This window comes from Chamaea fasciata, unplaced genomic scaffold (genome assembly GCF_029207755.1).
Source record: "Chamaea fasciata isolate MVZ Bird 193981 ecotype frontalis unplaced genomic scaffold, bChaFas1.0.hap1 SCAF_7, whole genome shotgun sequence".
NCBI lineage: Eukaryota > Metazoa > Chordata > Aves > Passeriformes > Sylviidae > Chamaea > Chamaea fasciata.
The window spans coordinates 3,754,976-3,774,793 of record NW_027094092.1 but is presented as its reverse complement, the minus strand read 5'-3'; the positions used below and the strand labels follow the sequence as shown (position 1 = coordinate 3,774,793).

Genomic DNA, 19,818 nt, shown 5'->3' with positions numbered 1-19,818 from the left:
GCTGGAGAGATGGTCATGGGGGGGAAGCGAGAGCATCAGGTGGAGGCGACTCCCTCGGCATCCTCTCCCTCTGACCACTCGCTCCACCTCCGCCTGCCGAAGCATCACCCCTCCCTCGGGTCCTGTTGGACGCGGCGGACCCGGGACGGGGGTGGCGGAGGGATGGCCGTCCCTGAGAGGCGCTGCAAGACGGAGAGGACAAAGCAGCGCTGCTCGGGGTCCCGGGAGTCGCGGAGAGGAGGCGGTGCAGGGAAACACCGGCAGCCGCATCTCGCCGGAGACAGAGGAAACAACACCTCCCGTTCCCGAGCTCCTCCGCCACACGCCCCCCTCTCCACTGCTAAAGGCGAACGGGAGCGCCTGCTGTCCCCAGCCAGTGCGAGGAACGACAGAGACCCCATTCCGGGGCTGAGCACCATCCCCTGAGCCCTCTCTGAGGGCCATGTGCGCAGGGGGGCGCGCAGAGCCCTTGGCCGTCATCCCCAGCCCCGGCACTCGGATGTGGTGGCTGAGCGATCACTTGTCAAAGCAGAGCTGTCTACCTTGACCTGAACTAAGAAAAGCAGAAAAAAAAATCTTCGAGAAGGAGGTGCGGAATAAATACGATCTTGAAAAAACAAACAAACAAGCAAACAAACAAAAACCACCAATAATCACGATTTTGCCAAATCAAGATAAATATGGGTAAGGACAGCGCGGTCGTTCTCAGGGCGTTGGCGATGTGGCAAATGAGTCCCGCCCGTTTCTGTCGCAACAACTCATCCGCTTTCCTGACCACGCTTTCCAGGCGGACTGGAACGTGTTCTGTAGGGGACAAAGAGAGGCAGCACCGAGCTCAGCAACCTGTGCGGGCCTCGCTGCGGGAGCAGGCTCTGTGCAGCTGGGGCTGCCCTCGACGTGGAACAAGCTCTGCCTCGCTTACACCCCCACACATCAGTATTGGCTCCTGTGAGCCTTAAAGGCTTAAATCCTTATCTTACTGGAGTAAGCCGTAAACCTCCCAGGGAGCAGGGCAGGATCAAGGCTGAGGTCGGGAGGAAATCGGCCCCCGTGGCAGAGCGCTGCCCACTCGCGCGGGGTGCGGGTCCCCAGGCGCTGGGCGGGAGGCGGCTGCCTTAGGGAGGAGAGCTCTGCGCTCACCCCTGCCTCGGTGGAAGCCCACGGAAGACAGAGCTCTCGACACTATCAGCCTTCTCCTATCGGAATCACACCTCCAGGTGCTGCCGCTTCCAGGAGAGGGGCGAGGGCGAGCCCCGGGGCCCAGGGGCCATGGGGAAGGCGGCGGCTGCCCGCGGCCGCTCGGGGCTGCCCCCCTCAAGCCTCCTCCAAACCGTATTTATAGATTTCCCTGCTCGGCGAGCAATCTCTGTCACTTCAGCTCAGGAGTTCGCCCCGCCAATTATTCTGCAAGCTAATCTCTTTGGATAGGCTTCTTTCCTTCCTTCATTACCTCATTCCCTCCTTCCCTTGACGTCAACTCACGTTCATTAGCGAAGTGGCTTCTGGAAGTGACAGAATTTTGTTGTCTCACGTCCAGTGTCGATTAATCTGAGATATAACCGGCCTACAAGAGGAGCCGCTCGCGGCTTCCTTCGCAGAGGCACATTGTTTTGTGTGCGAGAGTTACTTAGCAACTCCGAGATATGGGACTGGCTCCAAGTTCACAAAAAGTTGAGGAATAAATTTTGGGGAACTTCTTTTACTCACTAAACACGTTGTAAAACTCCAACGCCCAGCCCCCATGCTGGACCGAAAAAAAAAGAAAAAAACGGGAAGCCGCTCTTGCCACGGGCCCGTCTGTTGGCAAAGAGATTTCGTTGCTTGCAGCAAAGCTCCAGACGCACCTTTCTCCCAGCAAGGAAATCCGATAGGTTTATTGCCCCGATTTCAATAAATAACCTCCCTGCAGGCCAGTTCCCATCACTCCTGGGAGCCATCGGAGCGGCTCTTGGCCTGCAAGACGAAGCCCTTGGACGGAGCTGGGGTTTAATTGCCTGTACCACACTCTGCCCACGGCTGCTGCTCACCAGCCAGCACTCCCACACCTTCTCGGCCCCGGGGAAGAGCTCCGGGGCTGCGGCCACTCCTAGAGCCAGGACCGGAGAGGACGCGTGGGGCCCCGCAGCTCAGCCGGGCTGCCTCAAGCGCTTCCCCTGGCTGCGGTTAAGGGCAAACCACAAATTCACTCCGCTGGCGGGCTACAGGACAGGCCCAAGGAGTGCGGGCAGCCCGGCTCCCGTTTCCCAAAGGCGGCCGGCACCTGCTGCCGGAGCGCGGCTCTCCCGACAGGAGATGCTCTGCCAGAGTCCAGCGGCGCCGCCGCCGCCGCCAACCCTGTCTCGGGCGGGTGAGCCGGCCCGGGAAAACTCCGAGACACAGCGGGGCCCGCGATGGAAGCAGCGGCATCTATTTTTCGTTTTGTGGGGGTTTGGAGATGTCGTTTTGTTTGCGGGTTTTGTTTTTTTTTTTTTTTTTTGGTTGGTTTCTTTGTTTTTGTCGGCTTTCGCTTGTTTCTTTGTTGGGGAGGGGGTTTACCTTGGTATGGTTTGGGTTTTACGAGTGAATCTTCTTTTTTTAGGTATGGTTTTGGTTGTGTGGGTTTGTTTGTTTGTTTGGGGTTTGAGGTTTTTTTTTGCGAGAGGGGCGGTTGTTTTTGTTTTTGAGAAGGGAAAGAATAAATCTGTTTCCTTGCATAAAGGAGAAGCTGTTCGAACAGCATGCGCGGGAGAGAGCGCGTCCCAGCAAAGAACCCGCGCACAAGGAAGGGAGGCAAATCTCCCTGCCGGCCGAGGTACCTGTTGTAGGGCGTCCGGAGGAGCAGCGCCTGGCTGCCCGTGCAGCTGTCGGTCGGCGTGTGACAGCCGTACACCGGGGGAGGCACCGAGTACTGCTGGTCCCCTGCGGAGAGAGCAGCACAGAGTTAACCCTTGGGGCAAGCGGCCTCGGCTCGCCCTGCGCTGATCAGGGGGCTCCAGGGCCGCGTCCTCCCGCACCGGGCAGCTCCAGCTCTGTGCCGGGCCTGTGGGGGCTTGGGGTGGGTCCCTGCGGGTTGCCGGCCACCCGACAGAGCCCTTGGGTGCGGGGGCAGAAATTACCTAGGGAGGGCTGCTGGCTGATGGGGTCCTCGTGTTTGAATGAGTGGTTGGTGAACTGAGCGGCGGGGTGGGACGGCGTGTGGCCGTAGCTGGGGGTCCCGTCAAAGGCCACCGTGCTGTAACCTGGCGGAGAGAGCACAGCGGGGTTAGCAGGAGCCTCCGCCGAGTCCCCCCCGAGCGGCCGGCGAGCGAGAGGGGCCCACGGCCACGCACAGCCCGCACCGTGGGCTCGAAATGCTTCGCGTCTGTCGCACGTCGCCGATCTCCCCCGGGGCGGCTGCCCACGCTGAGGACAAGGACAGGGACAGGCTCCCCGAGCCCCTCCGTGCCCTCCGCCACCGCCCCTCGGAACTCGCGCATCCCTCTCTGCGGGGAGAGCCGCGCCGAGCCAGCGCCGAGGCGCGCTAAGTCGGAAGTCTCGTTCGTGATTAAAGAGAACAGATCGGCTCCGGTAATAAAATGGATGTTTTCATTAATTGTTGCTCATATTAAAAGAGGAAGATTCCCATCTGCTCAGTGTGCTCATCTGGCGCTTCCAATTTAGAAGTTACCCTTTAATCTTGCGCTTTTTTTATTATTATTATTATTTTGTTAAGAGCGGCTTTCTGAAGAGTCTGCAATAAAGAGGCGCAATGTTACGTGCAAAAATAAAACTCCTCCTTTCAGCGAAAATTGCTCTCCAAAATAATAAACAGCCTATTTTGTTTCCTACACCGAGCAGATTCAGATGGAAAGGGACCACCTCTGCTGACCCCGGGCCGGCACGGGATCGTAAATCAGGTGCTTGGACACCAACTTTCATTAATGACTTGGAGCTGGCTAAACAACTTCAGCTAAAAAAGTAATTACAAAGTAATATTATCTCAGAGGCTTCTCGGCTCATCAGCATTTACCCCGAGAACCAAGCTCCTCCGAGAGTCACTCTTAAAAAAAACCCCAAAACCAAGCAAAACAAAACAAACAAAAAAAATCCCAACCAAAATAAAAACCCAACAAAACAAAACAAAAAATCCGACGCGAGCAGGGAAAAGAAACCAAAGGGACTAAGAGCTCTTTCTCCCTCACACGCCTCTCTCCCTGAACCCGCTTATTCCAGCACGGACGCCTGTGGATGGGGCGTGTGGCTGGAGAGTGATTTTGTCAGCCGAGAGGGAACACTCGGGGCTGTTTTCAGGCGCCTGTCTCAGCTCCCCTTCGGTGCCGGGTGTTCGGCGCTGGGCAGGTCTCTGCTTCACCAACGATCCGTAATCACAGCGGGTTTCAGAGAAAATAAAATGGAGAGGCAACAAAGGGATTCGAATGTTGCTTCTCCTTTTTATTCTCTCTGCTGACAAGCTGAGTCCAGAGGCATCACAGGGCTTCATCGACCTGCGCGGCCGAGCTGGAGAAACGGAGGGAGCCACAGGAGGAATGAAAATATTCGAGAAGGCTTTAAAAACCTCCACCTTCGCGGTGATTTGAAGTCGGCCCTGAGACTGCGGGGCTGGGAGAGGAGTGGGACTGGCTTGTTCCTGGCCAGATGTCCCCCACATCCCCCTGACCCCAGGAGCAGAGCTCCTTTCGCGGCCACGCGGGCAGCGTTGACAGGCCGGTACCTTACGGGCTCCCATCCCACAGCTGTTTCTCGCTCCTTATCTCCTCCCTCAGCCCTCGGGGTAGAGGCTCAACCTTCAACTCCCTTTCCCCGTTTCCCCCTGTCTCTCTTTTAACTTTTAGAAAACACTGACACTTTCTACGTTACTTTTGGCCCGCCAGAGAGTTTCGGTGACCTTCAAAACTCAGCTCGGAGCAGGACGAGGTTTTGGCCGCATTTTCCGGTGTTGCCTGACCCAAAGCTTCAGGAATGTGATAAGAAAGTTGAGTTCTGAACCGAGCTGCCGATAGTGAGGTCCCTTTAATTAGGGCGTTATCAGAACTAGGCCTGATTAAAATGTGCTGAAAATAATTGAAAGTTGTACATCTGCTGGAGAACGGGGCCCGCTGGAGGCACCCAGTTGTTGGAGGAGCCCAGCTGGATGAAAGAGGCAGGCAAAAGAGAAGAGGAAAATTGGGCAGAGATTTCAAAGCCTTAGTCTCCTATCCCCCACCCCATCCTAGACTTGGCAGAAATGTCATCGCAGAGCCAAGGTAGCGTCTTTCCCACGGTCGGAGGAACCGTCTAAAAAAAAAAAAAAAAAAAAAAGAGTTCAACCTTGAGGAGAGCCAAAGCAAGAACATTTTATCCATGAAAAAAAAAAAAAAAGAAAAAAGAAAAAAAAAAAAAGGCGAACACCCTTTGCCGAAGGAGCCCTCTCTCTGCGTGTCACCGAAAATAGCTGTGGCTAAGCCCCAGGGCTGCACGTGTGGAAGGCAGCCCCGAGCCGAAGGGACCCCTCCGCCCCGCGGCGATGCAGCCCGGCCTGGAGGAGCACGGCAGGGAGCCGGGACACGGCCCCTGCTCCCCGCCACGGCGCCGGCCCCGGGCTCCTGCCGGCCTGGATGCTCGGGGCTGTGCGGAGGGGTCAGTGCGCCGGGCCCGGCTCCCGGCCCGCACAGGTGCGGGGTGCGTGCGGCGCCGGGGATGCGGCAGGCCGAGCACGGCCCGCGGGGCGCCGGGCCCGAGGAGAGCCCAGCGTGGGCTCCGGGTGTTGGGGCGGTAAAGGCTCCGTTTCTCCTCGGGGTGGGCAAACCTGGACGTCAGGATGGCTCGGGGTCGCAGCTATTTTCTCCCTCGCTAACTCGAATTTATCTCCCTCTCCCTTCTCTCCACTTTCTCGTCGCTATTTCCGCCCAGCGATAATAAATCCCCTCCGATGTCTAAAATCCTTTCAAATATCTTTCAAAAGTCCTCGTCAGAGTCCCGGCGGGCTCTGGGCCGCTCCCCTCCCGTCCCTCAGCTGGAGCGGGGACCCCGCGGGGCACGAAGCGGCTCCGGGGCCTCGGCGCGGCAGAGCCTCTCCCCAGCCCCAGGGATGCTGCCCATTTCCCCAGCCGGGATCGGCAGCACGGCCCAGGAGCCCCGCTCTGCCGCTTCCTACGTCGGAGTCCGGGGGAACCCCTGGGGCAGGGGCCTGGCGTCGAAGGCAGCAGCGCGGTGGCACCGAAACCGCGACCCGGCACTGCCCGGGGGAGGCCGTGCGCGGCCGCGCTGCTGAACAACCCCTGCCCCTCGCTGCAAACATCGCCCGGGCATCGGGACACCCCTCGGCGGCCAGCCCCGAGCGCGCCCGCCGGCCTCGGCCTCTGCTCTGCCCCTCGCCCCGCAGCCCGAATCGCCCGGGGCCCCCCGGGACGGTCGGTCCCAGCCCCTCGGTGGCGGGTACGCGATTGCCCCCGCGGGGCACAGCGATCCCGAGCTGCAGGCTGGGTGCGGGGAACCGCATGCTGAAAGCAGAGAGACCCCGGCCGCTCATCCCGCTCCGGCAGGACCAGGCACACTCTGCCGGTGCCCCGAGCCGCGGCGCCTTGGCTGGCCGACTCCCCTCGGTCAAATTTCCCCGGCGCCTCGCCCGGGGCCGGGCAGTGAGGAGCAAACCACGGCACACCGCCACTCCGGGGCCAGCTGAAGGAGGGGAAACGAGACCCGAAAAGTCTCAGACAAGTTCTCCGCACGCTGGCCCCTTTTCCTTTCTTCCTCGCGTTTGCACCCGCCAATGTTTATATTGCAGGCACTGGGAGAAAAAGGATTAGATGCTGACCCCGGTGCCACACGCGGATGACCCATTGCCCGGCCGTTCAACCCTCGGGAGCCTCTCAGGGCGGTGCGAACACCGGGGACCGCAGGGAGCTACTGCGCGGCCGGTTCTGGCCGCGGAGATGCGGACAAGAAACGAGGAGTCGTTCCTGCTTGTGCACCCCAGCCTGGGGATATTCAGCCCTCCCGAGGTTATTTCGACACGAGGCTTGAAAACACTAGCGTGCGGACAGCGCTTTTCGGATTCAGGAGGAAGTTTGGGGGTTCACCCCCGCCACCACCCCATCACCCCCGAGACACGCAGAGGGAGATGTCTCGGGCCACGGGCCCCAGCTCCATTCCAGGGCTTGTGCCGTCTCCGGCCCGAACAAACCTTTGCGAAGGCGAGAGGCTGCTCCGACCGGGGAAGGGGGCCGGGGGGCTCCTGCCCGCCTGGCAGAGCCGCCCGCTGCATCCACTGCCCCATAGGAAGGGTGGGGGGCGAGCAACTCGCGGCTCCTAAAGCTCCCGGGAGCGACGTGGCTGCCGCACAGGGAGGGAAGGGAGGCACGGGAGGACTGGCTCGCCTAACCCGGCTCGGCCGCCGCGGAGAAAGACTGGGCTTGGTGTTTACATCAGGCGCGGCCCTGCGGGGCTGAGCGGGCGCCTCCGGGGGCCGCCCCCCGTGCCCGGGGCGCCCGGCAGCGCGGCCCTTACCCTGGTTGCGGATGGCTTGCTGGCTCTCCAAGCAGTTGGGCAGGTAGGGCCCGTTGGGGAACATCCGAGCCTGGCCCGAGGGCGGCTGGCTGGGCGGCGGGGCGCCGAAGGGCCCGTAGCGGCAAGCCCCGGCCGTGCCCGTGAACTGGCCGGAGAAGTGGACGGTGAAGGCGCTCAGGTACTGCTCCTCGTGCGGGTCCGATCCGTTCCAGCTCGGCTCCTGCTTGATGAAGGAGTGCGGCCCCAGCGAGCCGTAGGAGGCTCCCGGGGGAAAGTCCAGGACGGGCGCCCACTGCGCCGCGCTGCTCACCGGCATGGTGCAGTTGCTGTTGCCCGGCAGGGAGGGCACGGAGGGCAGCAGCGCGTTGAGGTCTCGGACGTCGGAGCCCATCTGCTCGCAGACCTTCTGCCTGCCGCCGGGCAGCCAGTCTCCCCCCGGGCCGCACTTGTTCCAAGACACCTGGCCCCTGCCCGCCAAGCCGGAGGCCGGCTCCGGCTGCAGGCACCAGGCCGGCGAGCTCAGCCCTTTGGGGGAAGTTTGCTCCGCGACGCAGCTCCCCGGGTCCAGCCCTGCGGGAGCCGGCAGCAGCGACAGGGAAAGGTTGTTCTCCAGGATCGCCTCCGGGCTTGCACCCGCTCGCAGCGCAGGGCAGGGTGCGGTGTGCGTGTGTCTGTGTGTCCGCGCGTGTGCGTGTGTCTGTCTGTACGAATGTCCGCCTGTCCGAGCTAGGGGGGCACAGCCTCCGCGCACGCCTCACCTCGGATGCCTGCTCACCCTCAACTTTGCAAAGCTCAAATAGAGGCGCTCGCAGGGGAGGAGGAGTCAGCCACGCCGATCCTCCATTCACACAACCTCCGCCGAGGGGCTGCCCACAGCCCGCTCCGCTGAACCCAGCCGGACCAGACGCGCGGGGGGGAGGGGAGACACAGGAGAGCCGGGGATGGAGGGGGAGAGGTGGCTGTGGGAGAATATATCTCCCCTACACATCACTCCCACCCTTCTTCTGGTGCAAGCGCCACTAAATCTCACCCTAACGTTCCTCCGCTTTAGGAGAGACTTGCAGGACTGTTAGAGGGATCCAGGTGGCCAGTAAGTACGTGCTGGCTGACTTCCCCCGCCAGCTCCGTGCATGTCCGTGGGGATTCCCGAGGGCGGCGAGGTCGCAGGCCCTGGGGACGGCGCGGAGAAGCCTCCGCCCTTGCAGGAACCAGGGGAAGTGACACGACCCGGGGCGGGCGCACCCCGTTCCTGAGAGGGGAAAGTGTCTTTCCAGGTGCCTCTCCCGCTGCGGGAGGAACCTGCCCCTCCATGAGCTCCTGCCGGGTGCGAGCTGCCCGCGGGCCTCCCCCCGCACGCCGGGCGCTCCCTGTTCCTGGAGGTTCAGGGCTGGCCGGGCCGGGGTACCGAGGGCTCCGTCGGCGAGGGGAGCGGTGGGCGCCCTTTGCAAGGGGCCGGCGTGTGCCCGGCCCTAGCCCTGTCCCTCCGACCCTCCCGTGTGCGAGGGAAAGGAAGCAGCTGGGCGGGTGGGGGAGGACAGCAGCGCTGTGTGTAACCTGCCTTTGGGAGATTCACCTGGCATTGCTCCCGGGAAGGCCCGGAGTCTCTCTTTCCTCTCCAGCCTCCTGGACAGCGGGTCCTCAGCGGCCATGCCGGGGGCGGCGGCCGGAGGGCCCCCGAGGGCACCTTACACGTTATCCCCGGACGGTCCTTCCTCCTAGGAGACACGGCAGGGGTCGAGTCGGCCCCGGCAGCGAGAGGTGCCGTGATTCTGACACCTAGACCGACTGCCCAGCCAGCAAGCGCCGGGCCGGGCGGCAGAGCCCCGCGGGACGTGGCGGTACCTGCCGCAGGCAGGACACACTCTCTCCAAAGGCAAGGAGGGGAATCCTACCGCCCTCCTGCAGAACTACGAATGAATAATCACTCGGGGGTGGGGGGGTGCTGCTTCTAAAACAGGCGTGGGGCAGCTGCCGGCTCACGGTACTCGCGGGGTACCTGGGTCGCACCGGCCCCGCCGCCTCGCCCCTTGCGCATTGTCACCGGTCATTAGAACCGTGGCATCGCAAACGCCGCCGGGGCCACCGCCCGGAGACGCCGCCGCGGCGCTCAGCCCGCGCCCTCACCCTCCTTGGCAGCGACAAGAGCGACACAGCCGTGAAGGTTCACCTGCCGCAGGACACGCCGAGCCCCTTGTCCTCCCGCTGACAATGTACACCTCGGGATTTCCCTTCCCGCGCGGCACCGAAGGTTACCGCAAGCATCGCCAACCTTGAAGCGATGTTTTAGGACTCAAAGGGTAACTGGTACAACAAAAGAAATGAAAATAGGTCGTAATTGGAGTAGCCAAGTATAAATTCATTTCCTCTTAAAACTAGTTAGTCATAACGGTCGGGTTTTGTTATTAGTGAAATTATTTTTTCACAAACTATTTCAGATAATTCCCTATTAAAATCTCTCTTTGGGCGCATACATCTATTTATTACAAAAACCCACGTGCAACGTAGGCGTGAAAGATTTGTTCGTTATTTTTGCTGACATTCAATACCCTCTAGGTTTACAGGAGGTGCTGCTTCAGAGTCCACGGCAAACTGAAGCACCCTCGGACAGCACTTGTGAAGGCAGCCCGTGCCCGTGCGGGAGGGATCGCGCTGACCTTGCTGACACCGCGGGCTCCCGCTCTTGCTCCCGCTCCGGCCGCACCGGCGCTCCCGCACACCGCGGTCACCCCCTGCCCGGGAGCTGCGGGATCGGGAGAGGGGCTGCTGCTGGCTTTGCTCGTTTCTGTGACGGACCGACACATCAGGTTGGTTGAACTCGGTACCTTAAAAGTCTTACACAACCTAAACGATTTTATGGTTGATTCTATGATTTCCGACTCTGCGATGGACACCGTACATACAGGAATGGAAGTCTCTGGCCAGCCTAAGCGGGGTATTTAATTTCCCATGAAATCTACAGCTCTCTAGGAGCAAAAAGAAAATGCGTTTCCCGTAGTGGGCTGTTTTTCGAGCTAGCATGGGGGTTTCCTCTTCTCTTGAAATAACCTAGCTTGCTAAATCATCTTGAAAGGGGGAAAATATTTCCTTGATCGCTTGGCACTGCATTATTCCACCTGGGAGGAAGAACTGCCGAAGCCCTTCCAAAGCTTCTCCTCTCGCACTTTCCAGCAGTGAAACAAGACGACCCCTTGGCCATTAGCGCATCCTTCCTCCCTGCGGCTGCTGGCGGGGCTGGGGGGGACTCCGGAGCTGCCAGCTCAGCTCAGCTCAGCTCAGCTCAGCTCGGCCCTGTGCTGCGCCGAGCTCCGGCACCTGCGCTCTCCCGGGCCGCCTCAGCCGCGCGGGGCTCGGAGCGCGCCCGCCGCGAACGCATCCGGCGGCGTCCCGGGACAAATCCTCAGCGGCGGAGCCTGAGGACGGGGAGGAAAGCCCAGACCCTTCTGTCTCGGGATGGGCTGAAGGCTCTTGGGAAACGGCCAGTGCAACTTTCCTCAGCTGTTCCCGTCTAGCCAGCGCCAGGGAGGGAGAGAAATCTCCCGCCCCGCTGCGCTCGTCCAGCACAGGCCGGGAGCGCTGGCAGCATCTCCCCTCGGGGGCGCACGGCACGCCGAGAGGAGCTGCTCCCTTTTTGCAGGCGGCATTTGCCCGCCCCTTCCCCAGAGAACCCGACCCCGATTTCAGTCACACTTCGGCGTAAATCACTCCAGGTGTCCCACGCCGGGCGCCCGCGTCCGGGCTCGGGTGCCCAGTTGAAAGCAATGGCCGAGGAGGTGGCAGTTCAGGGTCGGCATCTCCCATGTCGGTGTCCAGACCCAGGCGGTCCGGAACATTTTGCCCCGTCCCCTCCAAACACGGCCCGATCCAAAACTCTGACAGGTTTCACCGCCCGCTGTTCCAATAGCTATGGTAATTCCTGATAACGCTCAGTCTTCGATTGTGCTCGAAGGCATGCTCTGCAAGGTTAAACAATAGCTGCAGGCGGATTATTCTAGTAAGATTCCCACTCGATCCCGAGAAAAAAGGGCTCGAGGACCTGCTTCAACTTGAGCACCGCGCCGCACCTCCCCAGCCGACGTTTTCCCTCTGCCATGCTAACCAGTTAAGGGGCCGGTAACTCTTACTAAACTCCTAAACGATCCCCCCGCGGCTCGTAGGTGGGCGAGACTGACTGAGAGATAAATCCCCAGCCCTTCCCCTCCTGCTCATGCCGCTCACAGCGCGCAGGGGGATCTGTCTCCTTTCACTCAGAGAGCTGATCAGAGTTTGATTATTTAAGTGCCAAGAGCAGCAGAAACAAAGCTGCGAAGCATCTCCAGGAGCGCAGGGGGCAGAGGGGCAGGAACTCATCACGGCGGGCCCAATCTCTCATTTCTCGCCGCCGAGCGCTGCGAGCACCACGGCAGCCGGGAGCCGCCGGCGAGGCGGGACCAGCCTTCCCTGTGCGGGCTGACGTGGGCACCGGAACGCTTTCGAGCTGCGTAGAGGACATTTTGTTTATCCCCTGAGGGTAAAAGAGGCTTTTTTGATGCACTGAGAAGCAAAGATGCGTGGCCTCTCCCTGTAGCTGACGGGAGCGGGGCACTGCTGGGCCGGGCGCTGCGGTCCCTCCGAGGCGGGGACCCGGCCGGCAGGCTGCGGGGATGGCGAACAGCCCCCGCGGGCTCCCGCACATCTCCCTTCGCCCCGGCTCTTCCTCCGCTCCGCCGGGGCAGCTTCCCCAGCGCCGAGACCGCCGTGCAGCGGCGGCGGGCGGCGGGCCGAGCCCGGCCGGCGGGGCTCGGGCCATTATTGTACCGTAAATCTTGGAAACGCTGGAACTAATTACGGAGAGGATATGTCTCAATTTGTTCCGCATTAGTGCCGCGCCGGGACGCAGGCACCGAGCACGGGAAATTGATGGGCCCGGCCCGGCTCGGCCCCGCCGGGACGGCGGCCCTGACCCCGCGTTCAACCCGCGGGGCGGCCCCGCTCCGCCTCCCGCACCTGCGGGGCCCCGAGGCCGCCCCGGGCCGAGCCCGCTGCAGCGCCCAGGCTGCGGCCGGAACGAGGCACCGCGCGGGCTCCGCGAAATTTATTAGCGTGCTGCCAGGACGAGGCTCGGTATAAATCACCGGGCTGTATAGGGCCATAAAGCATCCCTGTGCGTCCCGCCTTCGCCGGGGTTCTGGTGAATAGGAGTTCATGGAAAGCCGGGTATCAGTAACATCTTTCAGATCTGGAGTATGTGACGTTTTTAAAGTCTTGGATATACAATGGGATGTACTTATGGAGCAGCTAAAATTATTATATAGACTTTTTATAGGTGTTTTGCGCTTACATACAAAAGAAAATTTGGGGGGAAAAAACTCTTAGGTAACACGCTCAGTTCTTGGCATTGCCGCTAATGGCTTTGAAAGTAATAAACTATTTATTTCGGCAGGAGAAAATAAAAATGTTCTAAACTGTAGTGCATTATAAACGGGTGTCTGGTAAGTGAGAGTTAAGGAATGAATTACTCCCAGGTAGTAGCATGCAGATCCCACTGTAAAGGTACATTGAACTCTAAGTGTAATAATACATAAACACATCAGTAACAATATCTGGCATGGACACCAGTTCAGAGAATTCTTTGAGCCACCTGGGACACCATCTTTGAATATGGGTACATACATGAATGCAAACCAAACATTTTTACATTCAAAAGAATTAGAAAGGCTCCAGCTGCAGTGGGCAAACACTGCAGTATCCTCGGTCCCTCACGGGTAAGGAAAGGCACTCACAGCCTCAGGTATCACTAATTGTAGGGTATTACAGGACAGGGACAGAAGATGAATTGTCCTGTACCAGTTTCTTCGCAGACTGGCCATGAACATGTGTTCCCAAACACTAACCATCCATGCCTTTTATCTATCAACTTAATTCTTTAACAAACACACTTCAACAACACAAAGCAAAGCCCAAAGCTCCCTTTGTCCTTGCAAAGCCCTTTTGCAGCCCTGTGCAAAGATACCCTCTTCATCAATTGTCCTCAGTGGGAAGCAAGAGGGTTCCAGCAGCTGGGTCTGTCTTAGCTGAGGGTCTAAACCCCTTTTCACCGGGTTTTTTTCATTGTACACGCCTCAGAGGAACTCATCCATGTAAGCCCCTGACTAAAAGTGCTGCAGGGCAAGTGTTCCCACTGAAACCTGTGCCTAAGGATGTCAGTCCACCAGGACTTGTACCGTGCAGTGGGGAAGGCCAAGCACATCCTGTGCCGGAGGATGTTTGGTGAGCATAGAGGACAAGCAGTGGGGACAATGTGCCTAATGCCTAAAGCAGAAGAGAACCAAAAGCTCCTGGGTTCTGTTCAATACCTTCCGCACAACCCAGAGAAATGGAAGAGGTGGCAGCAGTTTTGCTAGAACAATGGGGGACTCCAGCAGTATTTCTGGAGTGCTTGGAGACCTTGGGTAAGCAAAGAAAGGCAGATGGTTGCATTTTGCAGCACTGCTCTGTGCGATGTGTCAGCGATGTGACCTGTGAGGGGGTGGCAGGGCTGGAGAGCTGTTGCAACACGGCAAGTCCCTCCTCGCAGCCCCAGCAGCACAACACAGCCAACACCCACGGCTCCTTCTTCGCAGCCTGGGCAGACGTTCCACTGCCCCCAGCCCCCAGGACAGCCCTTTGGCTTCCTTAAAAACTGAGCAAACCCAGTCCTTCGTAACCACAGCTACAGGAAGGTGTGTGTGTGTCTTCTGTCTCTGGACTGCATGTACTGATACGTGTGGATTGCAGCAATACACATGAGGTAGAGAATCTCATTTTAATCTCATTTTACTCATCCGGACGGCTGGAAGCAACAGGCAGCAAAAATGTAGCCCCAGCTGAAACCAGAATTTTCCCAGTTCTTAACTCAGAAGCTTCCCACTCAATGTGGCTTTTAGACTAACTGAAGGTTTACAGGCAAACTCTCCCTTGTGTGGGTGTGGGATATCTGGTCTGGACATGGGTGTGAAAAGCCATCTGAAAAGTCCACGGTTTCAGGGCATCCACCCTAGAGAGATCTGCTGCAAGCAGTGAAAGAAGTTGCAGTATCAGATACAATTCAGATGGGCTGCAGCTGTCACTGTTTTCAGATTTGTGACAGTCACTGTCCAGCTCCAGCACTGCCACTGTCCCACAAAGCTCATGCTGAGATGAGCTATGCAGGAACAGCTAGAGATGAAGCTGTGGGGAGAGGTGAGGGGAGAAAGCAGAGGAGGGAGGGAGCCCATGTGTTGAATTTACCTTCGAAGTCAAATTTCATCTTCCTGAGATGCAGGACATTCCCTTCAGATTTTATGTCTGTTTGATTGCACTAAATTCATCTGAGCACTGCTATGACACAGGAATTAAAAGCACTGAGGGTTTGCTGTAGCTGTTGAGTCATGGGTGCAGACTGATCAAATCTACCGCTTGTTTTTCTTCCTATTACATGAAAGTGGAGTTCAGTAAAGTTCAGATCAGAACTAAGACCTGCTTTGTGATGTCTTGACAAACCTTTCCTGATATATTTATCACACATTAGACAGAAAGAAAGAAGCACAAAGGAACCCTGTCAACTTGTTATTTATGTTTTTTTAATGAAATAGTGAAAGGAATGAGCAAGTAAGTGTGATTCCTTTCTCTAGATTGCAGTATCATAGATTAATAGCTCTATGAACAGATTTGCAAGTAGCACCATCATGCTAGTCAAGATATTAAAAAAGTTTATGAGCAGTTGCTTAGGAAAAACAAGATAAAGCCTATGGAAATCTGATACTGGTCAATGGTGCATTTATTCAAAACATAATAGTCACTTCAAGTCCCCATAAATCCTTTGCAAATGAAACTTCCATTGTGATCATTGTTCCAGATCTAAATGATTTACTTTTTTTTTTTCCTTTGGTACATGTTAGATAGATCTCAGAACATACAAGTTATGTACCTACCGATATGGAGTTAATTATATGCATCCATGAGATAATAAATATTAAATTAAATAAGAAGATATTTCAAAGAAGGACTGTCTTCACAAGAATTTTTCTTTAATTTATTTGTGGATGAACTTGCCTGAAAAATCTCACATTTCTGTGTGATTTTTTTTCAAAATTCAGGGCTTCCACAGTTCAAAACTGTGAAAGATCACGGGAGCAAAGCAGACATTGGATTTGGTGCAGTTTCAAAATTGAGTTCTTAGCAATATTTAGAATCATAGAATGCTTTGGGTTGGAAATGGCCACAAAGATTATCTTGTTCAAAACCTCCTTGCATGGGCAGGGACACCTTCCAGCTCACGAGGTTGCTCCAAGCCCCTGGCCTTGAACTCTTCCTGGAACGGGGCAGCCACAGCTTCTCTGGGCAACCTGTGTCAGGGCCTCACCACCCTCACGGGGAACAATTTCTTTCTAATAACCAATCTAACCCTGCCCTCTGTCAGGGTGAATCCATTCCCCTGTGCCCTGCTTCTCTGTGTCCCGGTGAAAAGTCCCTCTCCAGCTCTCTTGTAGCCCCTTTAGGCACTGGAAAGCTGCTGGAAGGTCCCCCAGCCCTTCTCTTCCCCAGGCTGAATAATCCCAGTTCTCAGCCTGTCTTCACAAAGAGGTGCTCCAGCCCTCTGAGCATCTTTGTGGCCTCCTCTGGACCCAATCCAGCAGGTCTGTGCCCTTTTTTTTTGGGTGCCCCAGAGCTGGATGCAGAGCTCCAGGTGGGGTCTCAGCAGAGCAGAGCAGAGCAGAGGGGCAGGATCCCCTCCCCTGCCCTGCTGCCCACGGTGCTCTGGATGCAGCCCAGGGCACATTTGGATTTCTGGGCTCTGAGTGCACATTGCTGGGTCCTGTTGAGCTTCCTGTCAACCAACAGCCCCAATTCCTTCTGCTCAGGGCTGTTCTCAATGCATTCCCAGCCCAGCCCGTGTCTGTGCTGGGCATTGCCCCAGCCCAGGTGCATGACCTTGCTCTTGGCCCTGCTGAACTCCCTGAGGTTCTCCTGAGCCTCTCCAGGCTGTCAGTGTCCCTCTGGATGACATCCCGGCCCTCCAGCATGCAGCACACAGCTGGGTGTTTTTAGCCAACTCGTTGAGGGTGTCCTCCATCCCCCTGTCCATGTCACTGACAGAGATGTTGAACAGCACTGATCTTAGTTTATCACAGTTTCACCCTGAGCAGCAGCAGCCTTTGCAGTTTCTGTGTGCTTTTGAGGAAATGGGTCCCATTGCTCTGAGAAGCTGCCTGAAAACAAGGAATGTACTGAAAGGCCAAGCAGAAGAGACCCACCAGGAACGAACCTGTCAACCCATTTTTCTGACTTCACGATCTGAGCTCTCCAGTTTATAGAAGCCGTGTGGTCTTCACTGCCTCAGGGTTTTTGAATGTTTCTTTCCTAAAATGCTCAAACCCAAATGGACTCTCAGTTATAAACCTACTCTAAAAACCTCTGGGCCGAAGTCAAAATAAGTTCAGCAAATTGGTTGGATATCAGCTAAAAACACTTAATTTTTCATCTGATAAACTTCTCTCAGAGGAACTACTGGAGTCAGCTTTAGCCAGACACCAGATCTATAATGAAATAATTCTGTGATTGGGTAACATGAACACCCCATAATAGCTGCATCTGCTTTATTGTGGAATGAAAGTTCTTGAATCAGTTGGATAAGTTCTCCGGCCAAATATGGATTTCAGGTTATTTAACACTTGCAACATGCTCCACTCCAACACTGTGTATCAGTAATATCAATCCAGATATTGTCAAGGGTTGGGCTCAGAGTTCTGAGGACATACACAGAGGCATTTGCAATTGCCACCTAATGCATCTTTCGAGATCCTGCCACTTTGGACAGCTCAGTCCAACCTTGCCCTTAGCATCAAAGAGCCAGCATCAAGCCCACAACCTCAGAGGAGGTAGAGATTTGCATGTACAAGCTCAGAGGAGGTAGATTTTCTTCAGGATCTGTAGTATTATCTAGCAAGCCTAACTAAAAGAGAAGCCAGAGGCCAGCCAGCACTCAAGAGATGCTCTGGGATGCCCAGCAAATCCAAGGAATCCAAGGAACCTCAAACAGAGTTAAAAGAGGGAAGCACTATCCACCCCTGGATGCCACATTGTTAGGTAACTAAGAGCTGTGCATTGTGAGGCTCTGAACAGTCTTGTACAACTTTTCCCAAATCACAGAAGTCTCCTGGGAAACATCAGTAATCAAACAAGATCTCGCGGTCAGGAAGCTTTTCTTCATCCAGCCGATTTTATTTCCCCTTCATCATTCCATCTATTACTCATTACATCCTCCTGCCAAACTCCACATAATTCTTCTGTCTCTCTCATGCTGCCATGTTTCAGTTACATATAGGCCACTATATTCTTTCATCTTTCATCCTTTTTCCTACCCCTTATTCAGGCTGCACATATTCAGTCCTTCCCATTTTGCCCGCTGTGCTTCTAACAGCACCTCGGTTGAACAGAAGCACTCCAAAGCGAACAGATATTCCACAAACATTTATATCTGGCAGGCTCCAAATGTTGAGACATGCAAACCAATGATTAAATCACCTTGAAGAACGGAGTGAGAGTTCAAAACCGTAAAATTGTCAAATCGGGACAGGGAACTTTGGATGACACTGAAAGATCAACTTCACAGGAAGCCCTCAAGTAATGATATATTAAAAAATAAGCCCAAGTTTGCTTTACGGTCCTTGTCTCAAGGAATCTGTTGTTAGGTACATATCTGCAGTGGTTTTCATGTACAAAATGTTTTAGAAGTGTTCTGCCACTGTGAGGTCAGGCAGATACTGGTAAGTGCATACTACCCTTACAGTCTTACAATATATTCTTGAGCTACAACATAATTATTGTGTATGATGTACACTGCAGTTCGTGTGAAGGCAACTTTTTACACAATTAAATCACTCACTGTTGAGCAACTTGTGCTTCAGACGTTAGAACATCGCTGTGTCACAGAGCTACAATAATTTGCTCCTAACATCATATCCTGATCAAAGATGCAGCTTCCACAGCCTTTCCCTGCTAGAAACTGCTAGAATGTGGTTTTATCCATAAACAAGGCAAGATCACTCCACAAACCAGAGCATTTTGCAAATCATACTTCATCCACATAACTTACAATTTTATAAGCTTAGTTTGAAAGACTTCAAGTTTAGTCATCTGAAGACAATGAATATAGTAATTTATCTCATTGAAACCTGGGAGCACTATATATTTGGAATTGGCTTTACATCCAGTTAGCAAGTACAATTATCTAGATACCCATTTATGAGCTTTATGATGCAACATGGATAACGGGGCGTGTTCGTGTAAGGTCCATTTGGGATTACTGAAAGTTTCACCGTGCCCAGGAGAAGGGTGCAGAATTAAGACAGCAACTACGTGATCTGTGGGAGCTCCCAACATGTGAGCAAGAAACCTATGGGCATCTTTCAAAATGAAAAGGGCAACTGGCAGATTTCAAGGGTCATGAATACCCAAAAGGAGGGGACATCCCAGTGAAGCACCTTCATCTACCTGCTAAGCCTGGACCTCTGTGGAGCACAAATGGCACAAAATGTGCACTTCCCAAGCCAAGCCCAAATATTTTTACTAGACTTACATTTTTGCAGGATGGTTTCTGTCATTCCATAGGGCTACTCTTCCCCTCTTCCCTCTTCCCTCAGCTTCTGTGCTTGCTCTCCTCCCCACGAATGCATTCCTGTCATAAAAAAAGAAGGATGTAAACATTCCAGTCCTTCCCAGGTAACTGAAAGGAGCTGTACAGGGCAGAACATTTACCAATCATTTTTATTCCAAAGACACAAGGTGGTCTGATTCCCTGGCATTTATTTGCCAGGAAAAAAGGGGGTGAAGAGACATCCTCCTGCCCTCACCATGGGCTGCTGCAGCACACGGCTCTGCCTCACCTCCAGCAGGACTCTTGGCTGTTCTCTGACTTCTCCCACTGTGAACTGGGGTCACGTTCTCTCCTGACTGTGGCCAGAAAAAAAATAGATGGCACAAGGTATGCAAGGTATCAGGCCCATGATCGCTGACAAATCTCAAAGTACTTCTGTGGATTATGTGTTGGAAGCATATTCCTGGAGATACTGCTCGTGTTTATAAAGTCTTCTGGGGTGAACATTGCTCAATGGAAAAGCAGTGCAGAAATTTAACAAAAGCTATGCTGCAAAAGGCAAAAAAGTAATTCTCCCACAGGAACTGAAAGGCATTTCATACATGTCCAATGAGACATTAAAAATAATTATGTGGAAGAGTAATAGCTCCCTTGGTTGTTTTAATATATTTTTGTCTACAAACAAGAAACGTTCTCTAAACTGCTGCCTTGGCTTGGCTTGAAAGGTCTCTCAAACAAAAGCCCTTCAAGTGACCCTTAGA

At 55.4% G+C, this 19,818-nt stretch overlaps 1 protein-coding gene across 6 annotated transcripts in view; it reads right to left on the bottom strand.

Annotated features, from left to right (window-relative positions):
• Positions 1-19,134, bottom strand: part of WT1 (WT1 transcription factor) — a 45,685-nt gene extending 26,551 nt beyond the window's left edge. For 3 of the 6 annotated variants that reach the window (XM_066187247.1, XM_066187248.1, XM_066187246.1), the window contains exons 1-3: positions 7,465-7,934; positions 3,096-3,218; positions 2,796-2,898 (exon numbers count right to left, since the gene is read on the bottom strand). In XM_066187247.1, the coding sequence (XP_066043344.1) occupies positions 2,796-2,898; positions 3,096-3,218; positions 7,465-7,855 (617 nt within the window). In that variant the 5' untranslated portion in view covers positions 7,856-7,934. Of the gene's footprint in view, positions 1-2,795; positions 2,899-3,095; positions 3,219-7,464; positions 8,219-19,039 lie in introns of those variants that run through there. The other 3 variants (XM_066187249.1, XM_066187250.1, XM_066187251.1) reach the window with 2 other exon arrangements.
• Positions 19,135-19,818: the final 684 nt, after the last annotated feature.